General features: G+C 38.4%; 2 protein-coding genes across 4 annotated transcripts; one reads left to right on the top strand and one right to left on the bottom strand.

Moving 5' to 3' along the window:
* Positions 1 to 571: 571 nt before the first annotated feature.
* PIH1D2 (PIH1 domain containing 2) lies at positions 572 to 7,676 on the bottom strand. The gene is made up of 6 exons (XM_060017964.1): positions 7,566 to 7,676; positions 6,590 to 6,792; positions 5,843 to 5,966; positions 5,220 to 5,465; positions 3,956 to 4,221; positions 572 to 2,117 (listed from the first exon to the last, which is right to left on the bottom strand). Exons 2-6 carry the CDS (start codon positions 6,764 to 6,766, stop codon positions 1,986 to 1,988), a joined length of 945 nt encoding a protein of 314 aa, XP_059873947.1. The 5' UTR covers positions 6,767 to 6,792; positions 7,566 to 7,676; the 3' UTR covers positions 572 to 1,985.
* A 115-nt stretch (positions 7,677 to 7,791) lies between these two features.
* Positions 7,792 to 17,167, top strand: NKAPD1 (NKAP domain containing 1). 3 transcript variants are annotated; one of them, XM_060017955.1, is made up of 6 exons: positions 7,792 to 7,937; positions 9,113 to 9,189; positions 11,238 to 11,338; positions 12,882 to 13,031; positions 13,905 to 13,958; positions 14,690 to 17,167. In XM_060017955.1, the coding sequence occupies exons 2-6, from the start codon at positions 9,121 to 9,123 to the stop codon at positions 15,195 to 15,197; spliced, it is 882 nt and encodes a 293-aa protein (XP_059873938.1). In that variant the 5' UTR covers positions 7,792 to 7,937; positions 9,113 to 9,120; the 3' UTR covers positions 15,198 to 17,167. The 3 variants fall into 3 exon arrangements, with proteins under 3 accessions (XP_059873938.1, XP_059873939.1, XP_059873937.1); XM_060017956.1 differs by lacking the exon at positions 7,792 to 7,937 and adding an exon at positions 7,944 to 8,484 and having other exon boundaries at positions 14,693 to 17,167; XM_060017954.1 differs by lacking the exon at positions 7,792 to 7,937 and adding an exon at positions 7,944 to 8,484.
* The last annotated feature ends 68 nt before the right edge of the window (positions 17,168 to 17,235 follow it).

The raw sequence follows: 17,235 nt of genomic DNA, 5'->3' as shown, positions 1-17,235 counted from the left end.
GTTTCTGGTCTAATATTTTTGATCTGTGGGTAATTATTTCTCACATTAGATTATTTAAGACCAGGAACAGCTGTGTACATGGTAAGCTGTACACAGAAACATTTTGAGTTTATAGAATTGGTAAAATAAGGACTGAGTTTAGGAGCATATAACCTAACGCTTTAGGCTTAAGGAGCTCTCTTGTTGGGGGGTGGCACATAGCAAGATGGAAGTGTGGTCTGGCTCTGTTAGGTACTTTACTCCATTCCTGAGGTTTGTGAGTGAGGTTAAAATATCCCAAGGCATGGTCTACAAGAGGAGTTGACCAGTGCAAGAGATAATAGGAATGTGCTGTAAGGAATACTCATCCCCCAGTAACGCGTGAACTCTGGAATACATGGGAAAATAATCACTGCTGATTACCTATCTCTAACACCAAGTTTACAGAAAAATCTGGTATCTAAATCAAGGCTAATTCATGTCCATCTCAAAGTTTTCAGTTTTGAAGAAGAAAAATCTTGGTAAGATTCCAATTTAAACTACTCCACAGTTCATCACTAGTTAATGCTCTTCCTGGACAAAGTTTTGCTTTTTGTAGGGAGGGTGAGGTGGAGATGTTAGAATATAAGTGAAAGTATTTTGGAAAATAACTAAGATGTAAATTTACCATTTTAACATTAAGCATGTTAGATCTTGTACTCATTTTATTAGTAAGTATCCAATTATATAGCTGCTGACATAAGTACCACCTAAGTGCGAGAGTGCAAGAGTAGAGTCAGCCAGTTCAATATAGTTAGGTATGGGAGTTTATAGGAAATAAGTTTCCACAGTGATTTTGTAGAAGCAAAGATAAGGTCAAAGCATTCCAGGTATTTTTGAGGGATAAGGAGAATATAATAGGTTTGTTAATTTTAGGACATCATATAGTTCTAGAAAACTTTCAGACAATAAATTATCCTATTGCTAGAAAAATTCAAGTCCAGGCCAGGTTTAAGAAAATTATATTTGTTTTTAATTGTCACATTTCAATTATTTCTATTACACATACATTAGTTTCTAAAGTTAAAAAGTTTTAAAGTTAATGAGAACTTTAAAGACCTTATGTTGAATTAGAAACTAATAATTACAAGGAAGTTGTTTTATATCTAGAAAAGACCAAGAGATGTTTAAAGTTTGATGTGAATGTTCCTTACTTAGGATATAAATTGGAAAGTTGATACTTTTGTATTGAACGAACTGACAGATGAATGGGAGTTTAAAAAGTACATCACTTCTGTATTTTAAAAATTATTTTCTTAGGAGAAAGGCACTGGTCCCAAAGTCAGCTCCTTTTTCTTAAATTAGAATTGGATGTATTTTGTGTCTTATGTGTAATAACATCCAATTACTGTTACTGCATCGTTGTATCTAATCCACAGACAAGTCCATATCTGATATTAAAAGGTAGGTAGGCTTGGACTCCTGCCAGAGCTGTTTTACAGAAGTACAGAGGTTAATAGAAGCAAAGGTTTGCATACTATTACATTGGCCCTACATCTTTATTGCTGGAGGAAACTGTCACTGCTAAGGCACATCTTGGTAATAAAAAACTTCTTTCACAGTGTGGGATTTATTCCTGACGCAGAAATTTACTAGAGACAAAAATTTTTTTTTCAACTGGTAAAGCAAGAATTCTCACATATTATTGAATACTTGGAGACAAATAGACTTTTCCCAAATGATATTTAAGTTACTTAAGACCATTACAAATATCTTTGAAACAAGTATATCATGGCAGTACTGTTTTCAGTAGTTTCTGCTTGATGCTAAGTTTACTTGAGAAGGAGAAAGAATTAAAACAAAACAAAAAAAACGGCTGATGAGAAAATCTCATTCCATCAAAAGGAACTCTTAGAAAATGAAACTAGTGTTTAAGATAAACCTCTTCACCCATAATGAAAGCCCTCTAGTTCACATGACTTTATCACTGAAAACTCCAAAAACTCCAAATACACGATGCTCTTAACTTACACCAATGGCATTGTGACAATTAATGTAGCTTTCTCTTTGATAAATTTTGCTGTAGTCATTTCAGTATCCACAGATTCTGGAAGATTCAGATGTAATCTGTACTCAGAAACCTCGATCAATAAGTCATCCTAAGAATAATAAACCAAGAGAAAATTTTAAAGATGAAAATAGAAAAATATTTCCTGGTTAAAATTTGTGTTATTTGTTTATTGTTCCCAGTTATTCACTCCTTTCGCATAAGAAGAGGATCCCACTTAAAAGCAATAAAGTTGCTGTTGTAAATCCCTGAGATTTTGAGGTGGTTATTGCTGCTCAGTATATCAAAAGTTAACTGATACAGTACCAGAAGATGGGTGTTGCCATCCTAAATTATGTAGCATTGACTTTGGGGCTGACCAGCAAACAGCAAGGAAACTTATTGGAGACTGGAAAGATGGTGATCTATGTTTTATGGTGACAAAGCCCTTTTCACAATAATTTGGAAGACATAATGTACCCGGTTAATTTGTGGCTTTAGGTACAGAAGTGGGAAAATAGAATGTTATTTGCATGCATTGGTTCTATTGGCCACATTTAACAAGGTACTACAAAAAGATGAGCTTAGAAAAGAATTTCTCAGTTTGCAAGGGAAAATACAGAATTGAAAGGGAATATACAGAGCCCAGAAATTCTAAGACTTGAGGAATGAAAAATGGAACTAATTTTTATTTTCAACCAGTAAACAATAAAGTTGAGAAATTATTTCTTTATCAACAAAGGCTGATTAAAGCTGCCTAGAGGCAAATACTAAATCATAAGTCTTTATACCCTTTGCTAAAACCTCTAACTGGATTAAGATGGACCTCATTAAAGCCTTACATTTGGCCCAGATGACAGCAATTAAGTCAAAAGAGGCTATTGAAAAATGGACATGTCTAAAAAAGAATTGAGAGGTGTAGCACTGACTGGAATCAAAGAAAGAAAGTGCTACCAGTCTGGACTAAAACTAATTTAAAATAATCTTTTGACCCCAGCATTCCATGGGCAGCAAACAGGCTGAGTAAGCTGCTCAGCACCTAATGACAGCATATTCTTCAACGCTCTTTTCAGATGTGGCTAAGGTAGATTATGAAAAAGGAAAAACGTCCCAAAGAATGGAGCTGAAAGTCATGGAAAACAATGGAACTAGGAGGCTAGGTAATCAAGGAACCTTGTCAAGGGACCTAAGCAAGAACATCCTCTACCTCCAGGAAAGGGACCCTCGCAATATCTGCCTACCAGGATTTCAGAATTGCCGTGCATCAGCAACTACTGTGTGCCTCATATTTTTTCCAATTTCTGAATTGAGACTGTTAATTGTGGTAATCGTCTCCCCATTCCACATTGTATGGTGCATGGGGTTACGGGAATAGATAACTTGTCTTTGCAGTTTGTGCAAACTTTGTCTAACGCAGAATATGATGGCAAAATCCTGTACTTTGGCGCCTGATACTGGGATTGGATGTGTCGTTCTGGGGAAAGAAGCAAATATTTGTGACCAAGAGGGTGGACTGTGGTAGACTGTAGGATTGTTACTCTTCTTATATAAGGGGATTATATATCCTTGCCATGTAACTTCTAGTGACTACCTGTGAGAAGAATGTTCTTCCCAGCCCTGTTGATGTAGGACTTGGCCTTGTGACTTACTTTGATCAGTACAGTGTGAGTAAAAGTAATATAGTCCATATCTGAGAGGAAGTTTTAGGATCTATTGCATGGTTTGGCCATTTCTATTTTTCCCTCTTCCATGAGAATGACTTACCTAAATTAGGAATTGTTTCTTCACCTGTATCTTAAAATGTGCAACACTCATGAAGCAAAGCAGGCTGAGCTGACATGTAACCTGAGAAAATTATTGTAAGCCACTGAGATTATGGAGTTTGTTACTAAAGCATAATATAGTGAATATTGACTGATACAAATTTACAGTATTATCCATTCAACTTACCTCAGAAACACTAAGGTCACAGTGAGATACTGAATTAATACCAGGTAGTTCAACTTTTAATTCAATTTTCAGAGGTTTCTCATTCTGATCTGCCACAATTTTTAATTCATAGGCTGGTCTCTTCATCTCCACTTCAATCTCTGTACTAGAAATCTCTTCTATCAGACACCTTGTTTTACTTGAAACTTCGTCTTTTGGCAGTAAAAGTTGAGGAAACTGATCTGAATTGCTCACAGTACTGCTTCTTATCTGTTCAAGGGTTAGTTCTTTATGAAAAAAAAAGAAGATGAAATCACAAAATCAATCAACAACATGAAGTACTATCAGGCGATGAGCTGTAGTAGATGTAGTGTTAGCCAAGATGGCAGATAAAGCTGCAGCTAAATCGGTTTGGGAAATCTTTAAAGACTTTTTTTTTTTTTTTTTTTGGTGGTACGCAGGCCTCTCACTGTTGTGGCCTCTCCCATTGCGGAGCACAGGCTCCGGACGCGCAGGCTCAGCGGCCATGGCTCACAGGCCTAGCTGCTCCGCAGCATGTGGGATCTTCCCGGACCGGGGCACGAACCCATGTCCCCTGCATCAGCAGGCAGACTCTCAACCACTGCGCCACCAGGGAAGCCCTTAAAAGACTCTTAAACCAAAGAATCTGGTTTAAAAGTTTGCAGGATTTAAACATCTTTAAGGACATGCTAATTTTAAAAAAAATTTATTGAAGTATAGTTGATATACAATGTCGTGTTTCATTTCTGCTGTACAGCAGTGACTCAGTTATACATATATATTATTTTCATATTCTTTTCCATTATGGTTTATTACAGGATATTGAATATAGTTCACTGTGCTATACAGTAGGACCTTGTTGTTTATCCATCCTATATATAATAGTTTTGCATCTGCTAATCCCAAACTCCCAATCTAGCTCTCCCTGTCCCCCCTCCCCCTTGGCAACCACAGGTCTGTTCTTTATATCTATGAGTCTGTTTTTGTTTCGTAGATAAGTTCATTTGTGTTATATTTTAGATTACATATATAAGTGATATCATATGGTATTTGTCTTTCTCCTTCTGACTGACTTCGCCTTGTATGATAATCTCTAGGTCCATCCATGTTAGGACATGTTAATATTTCTAATATCTAACATTTATATTTTTCTATCTTAAATTTCTCATCTTTTGCAATTGAGACTTCTAATCTGCAAAATGTACACCAGAGGCAAGAAAACATTTTAAATCAGTTTAATTTTCCATTACATTCATTAACTTACCCTTTCTCATTTTCTCTCTTAAATCTGTGGAATCAGTTTGGATTCCCATCAGATTTTGTTTCATTCTGTGAACACTTCCTTTTATTCTAAATTTGGTAACATGGTAAGAGTTTGAGAGAGTGAATTGGAGTTTTTCCTCAATGCATTTCATGGCCATCTGTATTAGTTGATCTTTTTTCACTTGGTCTTTTTCTGCTGCCTGGAGAACATCAGGATGGTAGGCAACATCAATGACTGTGTAAACATCTGTGTGTGTAATTCAGAGGGTGTGAAATGAAAACGATTTGTTTCACTAATGATATCATCAGGTAATATATTAAGCCATATCCTGATAAAGCTGGAAAAGTATAAATTCTATTTCTGTATTTTCAGAGACAATCACAATGGTGCTATATACATAAAATTCCAATTAGAGCATTTCTTGATATTTTATATGGGTTAAAAATAGCTCATATTATTAGAAAAGTAAACAGTATTCAATTTTCAAAAAGGTATACTTATTAGTCATTAAGTATATTATGACCAAATAAAATATGTAATGCCTTTTACCAAGGAAAATCTGGTTCTTGCTTATTTCCCCCCAAATTTTTAAAATGTGCTTTCTCTCCCATAATTCTAGGTACCTGATGTCTCAGACATATCTTCTGGTCTGCCAACACGTAGAGGTACTGGATGAGTGGCTGACTGGGGAGCTGGGATCCTTTTCCACTGACATAGGTTGATAAAAAGTATTTTTTCTTTCGGTTTCTAGAAAGCAAATAATTTTGCATATCTCAAAACCTAGTTTTTAAATTTTAAAATAATATCCTAAAGGTAACTCATCACAGAATTTGAAGAGTGAGAACTTTAGGCTCCAAATAAGTCATTCCATGGATTTAAACTGCATTTGAAAAACTGTAAGAAATTACTGTTACCTGATTTCCCTAAAGCTGCTGGCTTTTCATTAAGCATCCAGTTGCTGCTCCCACAGGAAGTGGGAGGAGGGTGGGGGAATTGATCTAAGCTGTTCCAGATGAATTTGAATTTGACCCTATTTCACCACTTCCTTACCTCCTCAATCAAATCAGTTTTCTTTGTTTGGAAAATCTCCAACTCTATTATTCTCCTTTACATAATTACGTGACTTTTAATTTTCATCCTAGCAGAAAAATGGCTCATTTCGAGATCTCCAAAATGTATAAATATGAAATTCCCATTCTTACTCCTTCAACACAATCTTCCACACTATGTTTAATTTTCCATTCAGAGTGGCAGTTTCCCTCAAGTGTTCTTGTGTTAAGGTAGTAATAGCTAAGGGTAAGCCATTCTCTCATTATTCCAGGACCATTTCATTCAGGACTTCCCTTTCCCTGGGCACCAACTCTACATACCAGGATCCTGGTTTGTAGACAGAGCTGTGGTTCTGGGGCAGCACAGAGCTGTTTCCCCTCTTTCATCTGCTGTTGAATGAACTTCTCATAGCTCTCAGGGTTACTTTCAGCCAGATCATCTAGGAGGTTCCAGAATTGAGTAACTTGGGTGAGCAGACCCTTTGAGGATGACTCCATGATTGAGATGAATAGGCCTCTTAAGTCTGTGGAAAGACATGACTTAAGGAAGAAAAAAGTCTATTGATTCATTTCTTCTTTTGGGGGAGGAGGAACAGTTCAGGAACTGTTTTGTTGGAGTTAGCAGCTATCCTTAACCCCTGTGTGTAAAAGATTGTGGACCAGCACCACTTTATCTTTTCCTTATTCTCTAATTATCTAATACCTTTCCCTACATTCTCAAGATGTTCTCTCAGATAATAAGGCCTTACCTCTGCCTAGACCCTCACAAGCCCTGAGAGGACAGAACAGTCATTTAAAGTCTGTATTTCCTGGAATTTTCTTGTTCCAACACCTGGGTATTGGCTGACTGGGGCCTATCCAGTTCCTGATCTTGTGTGGGTCGAGGGCCACATGAGACTTCCTCAATCCTCAGCATAGTTTAGGAGTTAAAAGCATGGACTCTGCAGCCAGAATGCCTAGATTCCAGTCTTAGCTCTATCACTTACTAGCTGTGTGATCTTGAGAAATTAATTTACATATATGCCTCAGTTTATTCTCCTCGAAATGAAGACGATAATACCTATCTCATAGGGTTATCGCGAGGATTAAGTAAGGTAATACAGAGAGGCTGGAACACTTGGTAAGCATTATATGAGAATAATAATATTCTACCACTTGAATAACCTCCCTCCCTCAATGAAGAAGTGTCCCACAGCATCCACAAAGTGAGGAAAAGAGGTTTGGGTTCTCCAAATACTACATTAGGGTTAGACTAAACGGGAAATTTAATCATCTTTCCAGAGGCCGACGAACCCACCTCTTCTCTCGGTTTCTTGACAAACGGCGACGCCTGTTACCAGGGTAACCAGACTGGTACAACATCTAATTGAGTCCGGAAAGCTCCAGGAAGAAAGGTCTTTTTACATCCAGTTCCGGAAGCTTCTGCTGGTGCTGGGCTTGCTTTTCGGCTGAGCCCGACCCACTTCTTTTCCAGGAAGGCGCCCGCCTCCCTTTCTATACCTGTCGACTTCTAGAGTGTCCTGGAAACCCTCCTGTGGGAGTCTCTGGGACTCCTGTTGGTGGGAAGAATTTCTCAAGAGCACGACTTCCGGCCTGGAAGGGAAGTCGGCACCCTCTTCTCTCAGACCGCTTCCTCCCCTACCCCCGCCACGCGAGGCTGCGGCGCACGGTATGGGTGTGTTTGTGTGTGTTTGTGTGGGGAGGGCGTTTGGAGGGAAGGTTACCGGGAGCTCCGTGGCCGCTGGGGGGCAGGGGTCCCGGTGACGAAGATGGGGGTATTTTCTCTGTCTTCCACTTGGAAGCCCCAACCCCCCCGTCAGCCACTCTAGATACAAATTGGGGCCCAGTCGAGGGTCGTACCCGTCCAAAGTGCCCCCATCCTTTTTGGGGAGCGAAACCCAACCCCCGGGTCCATCCCAGAGGAGCGTGAGCGGGGAATGCCCCAGCCAACCAGGCCGTCCGGATTCCGCGCCGGAGCAGCCTCCGGCCTCAGTCCGGAGAGATATTTGCCTGTCGGCCTGGGCTGAGGGAAAGGCGGCCGTGGCCTGGGCCACGGGTGAGGGCGGAATAACCGGTGGGAAGGCTGCGTTTTCACGAAGGACTCGGGTGAAGCTGCAGAGCTGCCTTTGCTTGGCTTCTGGGTCGGAGGAGATCTTGTAATGGAGTGGTTCTTCGTCTCACACTAGCAAGATGCCTGATTTCCCCAGGATCGAGGGGTGAGTGAGCGTTGGAGTGGTGCACAAAGCCCCTGCTGGCTACACACGTGAATATCCCTGTCATCTATTTTTTTTGGAGGCTTCTGTACAAAATAGAACATAAAATTCTCTTGAATGAAGAAATTTAGGGCATCTCTGCATTTAATGTTTTTAGGCGTCAGTTTTTTTTACTGTTGACATTTGTGGTCCTGACACTCTCAAATCTAGGTGTTTAATTGCAAACTAATTTTGGGATTCGGGAGTTGATTTCTAGTCTGAACCATGTTTGCCTTGGACTATGTGGCCTGGGCAAGTTATGGCTTTAATGGAATTTCATCTACAAAATAGGAATGAAGACACTTGCCTCATAAAACATAGTTATTTTGAGGATTAAATAAAATGGGTCTCTTGAAAGCACTTAATTTGGTGCAGTTTCAAAGAACTCTCATGAACATTATCTCCTTTTATCCTCACAGTAGTGTGGTCAGGTGTTTTCCCCTTTTAATGGTGAAGGAAAAACTATTCCTCAGGACCTCTGACTTCTGGTTCAGTGATCTTTCCTTTATCTCATGCTTCATTATAACATAGTAATAAAAGATAAGGTAATAAAATGAATTATTATTAAATGTTACTTATTGATTCATTTCAGATTGAAGAATGTCCCGAGTTCCCTTGGGGAAAGTCCTCCTGAGGAACGTCATCCGGCACACAGATGCTCACAATAAGGTGAGAGGTACAACTTAGTTATTCCACATGCTTAATGAGGGCATACAGTGTGCTAGGAATTATTTTGATACAGTTAGAAGAGACAAAGATCAATAAAATAATTAGAATATAGTTTGATAAGTATTGTAATGCAGACATACACAAAGTCCTTTTATGCACTGAGGAAGGAATAATGAAATCTGCCTTGGGGAATTAGGAAAGGCTTCACACAATGGGTGTTATTTGAACTAGTTCTTGATGAACAGGATCAAGTTTACCAGGTGTAAAAGATCATTCAGGACAGAGGGAACATTATGTACTAGTGTATGGCAAGGAACATGAAGCATTTGGGGCAAGAAATTGTATGCATCCAGAAAGTAGAGAATGTGGGAGGTAGTGGCAGAGGATGAGGCCCAAATGGTAAATTGAGTTGGATTGTGATGCTTGGAGATTAGACTTTTTCCTGTAGGCAATAAAGAAACCATCAAATTTTTTTTTTTTTTTTGGTGGTATGCGGACCTCTCACTGTTGTGGCCTCTCCCGTTGCGGAGCACAGGCTCCGGATGCGAAGGCTTAGTGGCCATGGCTTACGGGCCTAGCCGCTCCGCAGCATGTGGGATCTTCCCGGACCAGGGCACAAACCTGTGTCCCCTGCAACGGCAGGCGGACTCCCAACCACTGTGCCATCAGGGAAGCCCGCCATCAGATATTTTTAAGCAGGGTTTGACATGATTGTATTTGTATTTTAGAAAGATGACTTGTTAGCTGGGTAGGGGATAGATCAGATGGGTTGAAACAGCAGAGGGACCAGTTAGGAGGCAATTGCAATGTTCCAGGTGAGAGATGATGAGTGGTTCACTTGAAAACAGTGACAGGGATGAAGATGAGGAATTTAGGCAATGAAGTTCAAAGAACTTGATGATTGATTGGATAATAGTGATAATTACGGAATCAAATATAACCACCTTGTGTGACTGGGTGAATGATGATGGTGCCATTAATTGAGTTAGGGAACTAAAGAAAAGAGACAAGTGTGATGGGAAAGGTAATTAGTTTGGTTTTGAACATCTTGATGGTGAAATGCTTATAGGATGTCCAAATAGTTTGCAATTCAGTCTTAGAGAAGAGTTGAGGCTGGATATAAAGATTTGGGGATTACTGATATAGGAAATGATAGAGGTCATGAGTGTAGGTGAGGTCACCTACGAGAGCACATATAATGAAACAAGGGTCAAGCACCCTTGTTTGGTTTTCTTTGGTGAACCGTACAACTAGTTTGACCACAAATGTTATTATTGTCATATCACCTGATATTCTCATTGTGAGTGAGGGTATAACTGTTACCTAAGCAGCCTCTGCAATTGCATAAACCACCCCAGTTGGATGGTGAGCTTAGATTTGAAAGCAGTGGCTAAAAAAGATAAATCTAGGACAGATTTAACAAAATATTACAGGAGGACTTAGAAATAAAATTTATTATTGTTCTTTGTGCAGCTATACTCTGCCTTTCAGGAAATTCTCTAACAGTTCCCATGCTGTTTGTTTTGTTTTGCTTTGTTTTTAACAAAAATTATTATGTTGTGAAAAGAGACTTAGCCTAGAAAGTTTCAAGACCCGTCCTTACTAGCTTTTTGACTTCGGTAAAAATCTCTGAGCTTTTGTTTCTTCTCAGTAAAATATAATAATGGTACCTGCTTTGCTTTCCTCATAAGATTGCTTAAAGTTCAATAGAGAGATGATATAGTTAAAATCATAAAGCATTTTAGAAACATAAGGGATTATCATTTGCTAATTGCAGCATAATTGCTTAGTTAATAAGGTGATAAGTGTGTCTATGCAGGGGTGAAAAAGCTCTTTTGTTGCTGCAGAATTCTACATATTTGAGATTTACTAGATTGGATTGTTTAATCACTCTAGAGAAACCAGAATTTGTTTCCCAGGTTCCTGATCAAAACTCAGTTTGTAATCCAGTAATTAGTGCAGACCGTATTTTCAGTTACTTTTTGGTGATATAATGTGTTATTTTTAGTAACTTACTTTTATTTCTTTCCTTTAAAAAAAAAATCCAGATTCAGGAGGAATCAGATATGTGGAAAATAAGAGAACTGGAGAAACAGATGGAAGATGCGTACCGGGGGGCGAAAAGGAAAATGTTACCCAGCAGTTCAAGGTGAAGTTGCGACTCTGAGAACCAAAATAATTCTCATCTCATTCAGAATCATCAACTTTTGTTTAAAAACATTATGGTATGCTAAAGATAGATGAATTCAGTTCTGTGAGTCCTTAAGCCTTTCCTCTTCAATAAATCTAGACCCAATCATAAAGGTAATGGCTATGATGCATGTGGCCCCACTTTTTGCACTTATTTGCAATGGAGAACTTAAAAATTCTGCCTTGAACAATTGTAAACGTTAAGGATTCTGTGGATTCTGACCTTATCTGATGGCTTTTAAATTAAGATTTTCTATAGGTATCTTATGGTCACTTAGCTGATCATTCACACCTTTCCCCTATTAGTCTTTCATTCTCTCTCAGCCTTTTCTTTGCCCCATCTTCTTACTATCTTAGTCACACAACCTTTCACATTACCTTCTTAATAATTTGAGTGTGGATATGAAGGATCATGCAGGCTTAGTTGTCTTACCTGTGGAGGTGTAGGAATATCTGAGTATTGGGAACATCTCCTGCGTCTCATATGCCTGTTAGTATAGATCTGTGTGTATGAAAAATGATTATAAAGTAATAATGCTGATTTCTAAAACCACACAGGGAAATAGTTAATAGTGAGATATTTAAGTAGAGTGTGCCTGTGCAGTGTGTGGACTTTGGAGTGTGATTGGCTGTGTGTAATGGCTTTTGACAAGAAAGTAGTCAGGGTATCCATGGTAAAGAAGGCAGAGTCTCAACATAAAAATAAATACCTTGTCAGTCTGTTTTCTCTCTGAAGATGGTTCTTTGAGAATTTGGAAGTACTTAGTGCAGATGATGATTTGTTTTGTATTGGTTATTCAGTTACAAGCAGCATTTCCAGGAACAAAATATTGTTCTTTTGGAGTGGACTATTAATGCCTGTCATAATGAATAAGTCTTTAAAACATAATCTCTTTAGGGGCAGGTTTCTGATTGTCTCACTTGCCATTATAGTCCCAGCAGCTAGAACAGTGCCTGGCAGGCACATAGGAGGTCCTCAAATATTTTGGATAACCAATTAACTGGCTTAGTGACTGGTTAGTGGATATTGTAAGTACAGGCTAAGTCAGTGGTTCTCAACTGTTTATCCACCCCAACTTACTCATGGGTTACACCTTGCTCCCACTGTTACTCTGACTTACCTACAGCAGGTTGCTGATGTTCAGGGAAGGGAGTGTATTTCAGAATCTCTAGGGCAGTTTGAAATGTCCCCAGCTGTGATTATGCTCTGCTTCCTTCTTTGAGGATCAGTGAGTGAGGTACAGCATGCCACAGTCGAAAAGTCATTTCGTCTATACTCTGCAATAGGACGGGTAGTGATGATCATATTTTCATTGAACACCTAACTGTACAAATTAATAGAGAGGAACAGATCATGTTAAAAAAAAGTATTTTTTTAACATTAAGTATCAGGTTGTTTTTGTCTCCCCTTAGCCTGTTCAGTGAGTTTTGTTCATGATATTCCATAAAATAACCTCACAGATTGCTTTTCTATCTAAAAGTTCTTCTGTTTTCTCTTACAGCCGGATGCGTAGTGATGGTTTTGATGAAGAAAGTCAAAGAGACTATTGGAGGCCAAAGAATGAAATTTCTGGGGCACTGGATGATGATTTTCTTAAGGCTAAATCCTGGAACAAGAAGTTACATGATTATGAAGCTAACATGCCAGACAGGTTTGTGACTAAATTCCTGTGACCATTAATGGTATTTGGCCTGAGAATGTGTACTTTTAAAAATTAATTATCTCTGCAAAAGCTTATACAGAAATGTTCATAGCATATTTATTCATAATGGCCAGAAAAGTGGAAACCCAAATGTCTATCAACTGATAAATGGATAAAAAATGTGGTATATGGGATGGTAATATAATGTTATATGGCAGTATAAATAAAGTACTGATACATGCTACAACATGTATGAACCTTGAAAACATTATGCTCGGTGAGAAAAGCAGACACAAAAGGCCACTCATGATGATTCTATAGAGATAGAAAGTAGATTAGTGATTGCCGTGGGCTACGGGAGATGGAGGAATGGAGTGACTGCTAATGGATTGTTTCTTTTGGGGGTGATGAAAATGTTCTGAAATTAGTGGTGATGGTAGCACAACTCTGAAAATACTAAAAGCCACTGAAATGTACACTTTAAAAGGGTGAATTTTATGGTATATGAATTATATCTCAATAAAGTTGTTACTTAAAAAAAGTTGTCCTAAGGTAGACAGCATTATGTTATGAAGTGTTTTTGGAGAAGTACTTCACAGCTGAAGAGTAGAATATAAAAGCCCCTTAGTGTTTCTTAAGTAAGAAAATGTCAAGTTTTCTTACCAATGGACAAAGGAATCCTTTGTGTCTGAAATGAGCGTTCAGTACAGAAAATGTAACCAAGTTACCGAGCTATAAATGTGGTGTTGGCTCTACCATATCTCTTTTTTCTTGGTTCTGTGTGTCTCTGTAAATGTACACTCCTAAGTCTAATTTGTCTTTAATTTTTAAGAAATGTATGCATTGCTTTAACAATACATGTACTAAAATGTTATTTTACAGATGGGGTCACAGTGGATATAAAGAGTTATACCCTGAAGAATTCGAAACAGACAGGTAAGGCAAGTACACTTACTGAAAAAAAGTTAGAAAGTAAGATTAGTACACAGTCTGAATTATAAATTAAGTTCTTAATTTTTTTTCTGAAAGAGTGGATATATGTATATGTATAAATGATTTACAGACTTACTTTAGTATTTATTTATTTATTTATTTTGGCTGCACTGGGTCTTAGTTGAGGCAGGTGGGATCTTCGTTGCGGCATGTTTAGTTGCAGCAAGCTTGCAGACTTCTTAGTTGCGGCATGCGAACTTCTTAGTTGCAGCATGCACGTGGGATCCAGTTCCCCGACCAGGGATTAAACCCGGTCCCCCTGCATTGGGAGCTCAGAGTCTTACCCACTGGACCACCAGGGAAGTCCTGAGTTAGTAATTTTTATAAAGTATACAACATTTGCCATAAAAAATGTAACCAGAGAAATAATAGGAGATTTAGTTGGGAGATGACTGGTATTTTGCCTTTCCCTGATATTTGGCATTATCTACAGCATGTAGGTTTTTTTTATATATAGTGTTCCATACAGTAACTCAGTATGGCAGATTAGAATTTTTGTCTTCATTTTAAAGATGAGGAAACAAAAACTCAGTGATAAAGTCTCATAGTAACACTATATCAGTTTTGATTTAAAATTCAGATGTTAACCCCAACTTCCCATCTAGAAAGCAGAATATAAAAATTATATAAATACACTTATTTTCTATAGTAAAGCAATTTTTCTTTTTTATTAGTAGTGATCAGCAGGATATTACCAATGGGAAGAAAACATCTCCCCAGGTAAAATCATCTACCCATGAATCTCACAAACACAAGAAGTCAAAGAAATCCCACAAAAAAAAGCAGAAAAAAAAGTCACACAAAAAACAGAAGAAAAGCAAAAAGGAAGCCACAGATATAACAGCAGATTCCTCAAGTGAGTTCTCAGAAGAAACTGGGGCTTCTAGTACCAGGAAAAGGAAACAACCACATAAGCGCAAGAAAAAATCCAGGAAAAAATCTCTCAAGAAATCTGCTTTATTCTTAGAGGCAGAGTGTAACACTTCCCAGTCAGATGATTCTGCATCCAGCAGTTCTGAGGAAAGTGAGGAAAGAGACACTAAGAAAACCAAAAGGAAAAAGAGAGATAAAAAAGCCCACATCCCTGTAGTTAACAGTGAAATACAGGAGAGGACAAACAAACGCACAAATTGGAAAGTGGCTACAGATGAAAGGTCTGCTGAGAGTTCAGAGGATGACTAAATGAGAAAGAAACATGTTTCCTGCATGACTCTGGATATTTACAGCTCTTACACCTTGGGGATTTGCCAGTGACTCTATTGCTCAGCACAGGGGGCCTGAGGTCAGAGCTGTCCTGTGCCATCTATATACATTCTGACAGACTTCTTGTCTTCTATTTTGGCCTGTTAAACTTGATCCTCTTATTGTTAATAGGGAGTTGGTTATTTTGTTATGAAGGTTTCTTGAAGAGATTATTTTTTGTGATTAATCACATTTAGCGTAGAGTGCATATGCAGCAAATTAAAGGACCCGGAAAGCTGAATCCAGTAATGACCTGGGTATACCAATTGGAATGTTGAATTTGGGGAAAGCAAGGGCTGGGGGTCAAGAGATGGATTGGAACTAGTGCTGTATACAATGGTATGATAAGGGAACATCATGTTGCTCTTGTCTGTTTACATAGTAGGTGCCACAACTTGACTTTGTCTTTAGCCTTGGTGCTTTTGATCTTTCTGTATTTTGACCCCACAGGTGTGGTCCAGTTTACTTGATGAGGAAATGAACATAAGAACAAACATTTTCCATTCATGATAACATCCATAGACAGCTGTTATTGGGAGACTAGGAGTTTTTGACAAATTTCCCTGTTGGACAGGGTCTGTGGCTACACTCAGTATACCCCTAAACATGGTAATTGGATAGTAAAAGGTTTTCTAGTTCCATTGTTTATTGCTTAAATGCACTTGTGTTCAGAATTATTTCTTCAGTTCTCTTAGGTAAGTCCTCAACCAAATGAGGAAGAATTAGGCATTAGTTGTGCTAATGGTGCTCTGAACAGGATTCAGGGCAGCAACAGCTATTTAAGTGTTGTCTTCCTTGTTCATTTCTTAATCTGTTAATGAACTTTAGATTTTTCCTGAAACTAGATTGAATCAGTTCCAAAATGAAATAGGCTTCTCAGGGACATATCCGTTTCTTCCTAGTCTGCCTTTGGATTAAAGCACCAAGCAGAGACCTTGTTATTTCCCTTTGCTATATACTGTGATCCCTACTATGTTAATTCTTAAGAAACCAAAATATCACTGGAAGAAGGCTGGCAGAACACATGAATTATTTTCATTACGGCAGATCAAGTGACATTGTTTTGTCTTGGTCGTCACTTCATGGGTGAAGTAAAGCTTGAAGGCGCAGACTTTTGGTCTTGGTCTGCCATTCATTGGTTATGAGGTCCGGAGCAGGTAAGTCAACCTCCCTGGCCTTACTTTCCCTATGTGTAATACAGAAATACTTCATGGTAGCATGACTGTACGACACCAGCAATAGACTATGACAACATTCCATGAGGTGGTAATATTTTGTAGTTCTTAACTATTAAATTTGTTCTCTTTACAGAACAGATTTCTAATAAAATGCTTAGTCATAAAATACATGGTTGGCCAGAGGTTCCCTATCCCTTGATTATAAGCAGGTGCTACTTTTTGGGATATTTATTTGAAATATTAATACTTTGGTACTTAATTGTTGATGTCCCATGGTGCATATTTTTACCTTTGGGATTATTAGTGGCCCAAGCAGGGATGAATAGTCTATATAATTACTACCTCTTAACCTAATGCAATTGTTTTGTTCTTGGAGCAAGTGAAATCTTCGTGGGAAGGAGTTTTCTACATGGATTTTTTTTTTTTTTTTTTTTTAGCATAGTTTCTGTGCTATTAAAGTACTGATTCTAAGCACAGACTCAGGAAGATGGGCCATTGGAACAAGGCTTCTCCAGGAAGTTGGTTCTGTTTGGGTCTTGACCTTCCCTTCCTCTCATACTAGCAGGCCTCTTCCCAGTGAATACACATTTTGCCTGTTCTGTTTTTTGCCATGTTTACCTTTTCTTGGTCCTGTATAAGCAATAAAGCTGTTTTCTGTTCTTCACCTTTCTCAACCCCAAATTCTCTTCTATGCCTTAGGGTAAGGCTTTGATGGTTCTTCCAGCCCCCTTAAATATGGCTTAGGGTGGCTCTTCAAAACCTAAGATCTCTCATTTGCACTATTGGCCTTGGAACATAGT

The sequence above is a fragment of the Delphinus delphis genome, chromosome 8 (assembly GCF_949987515.2).
Source record: "Delphinus delphis chromosome 8, mDelDel1.2, whole genome shotgun sequence".
NCBI classification, from domain to species: Eukaryota; Metazoa; Chordata; class Mammalia; order Artiodactyla; family Delphinidae; genus Delphinus; species Delphinus delphis.
Note: the sequence above shows the minus strand (reverse complement) of the source record. Positions and strands in the feature narration are given on the sequence as shown.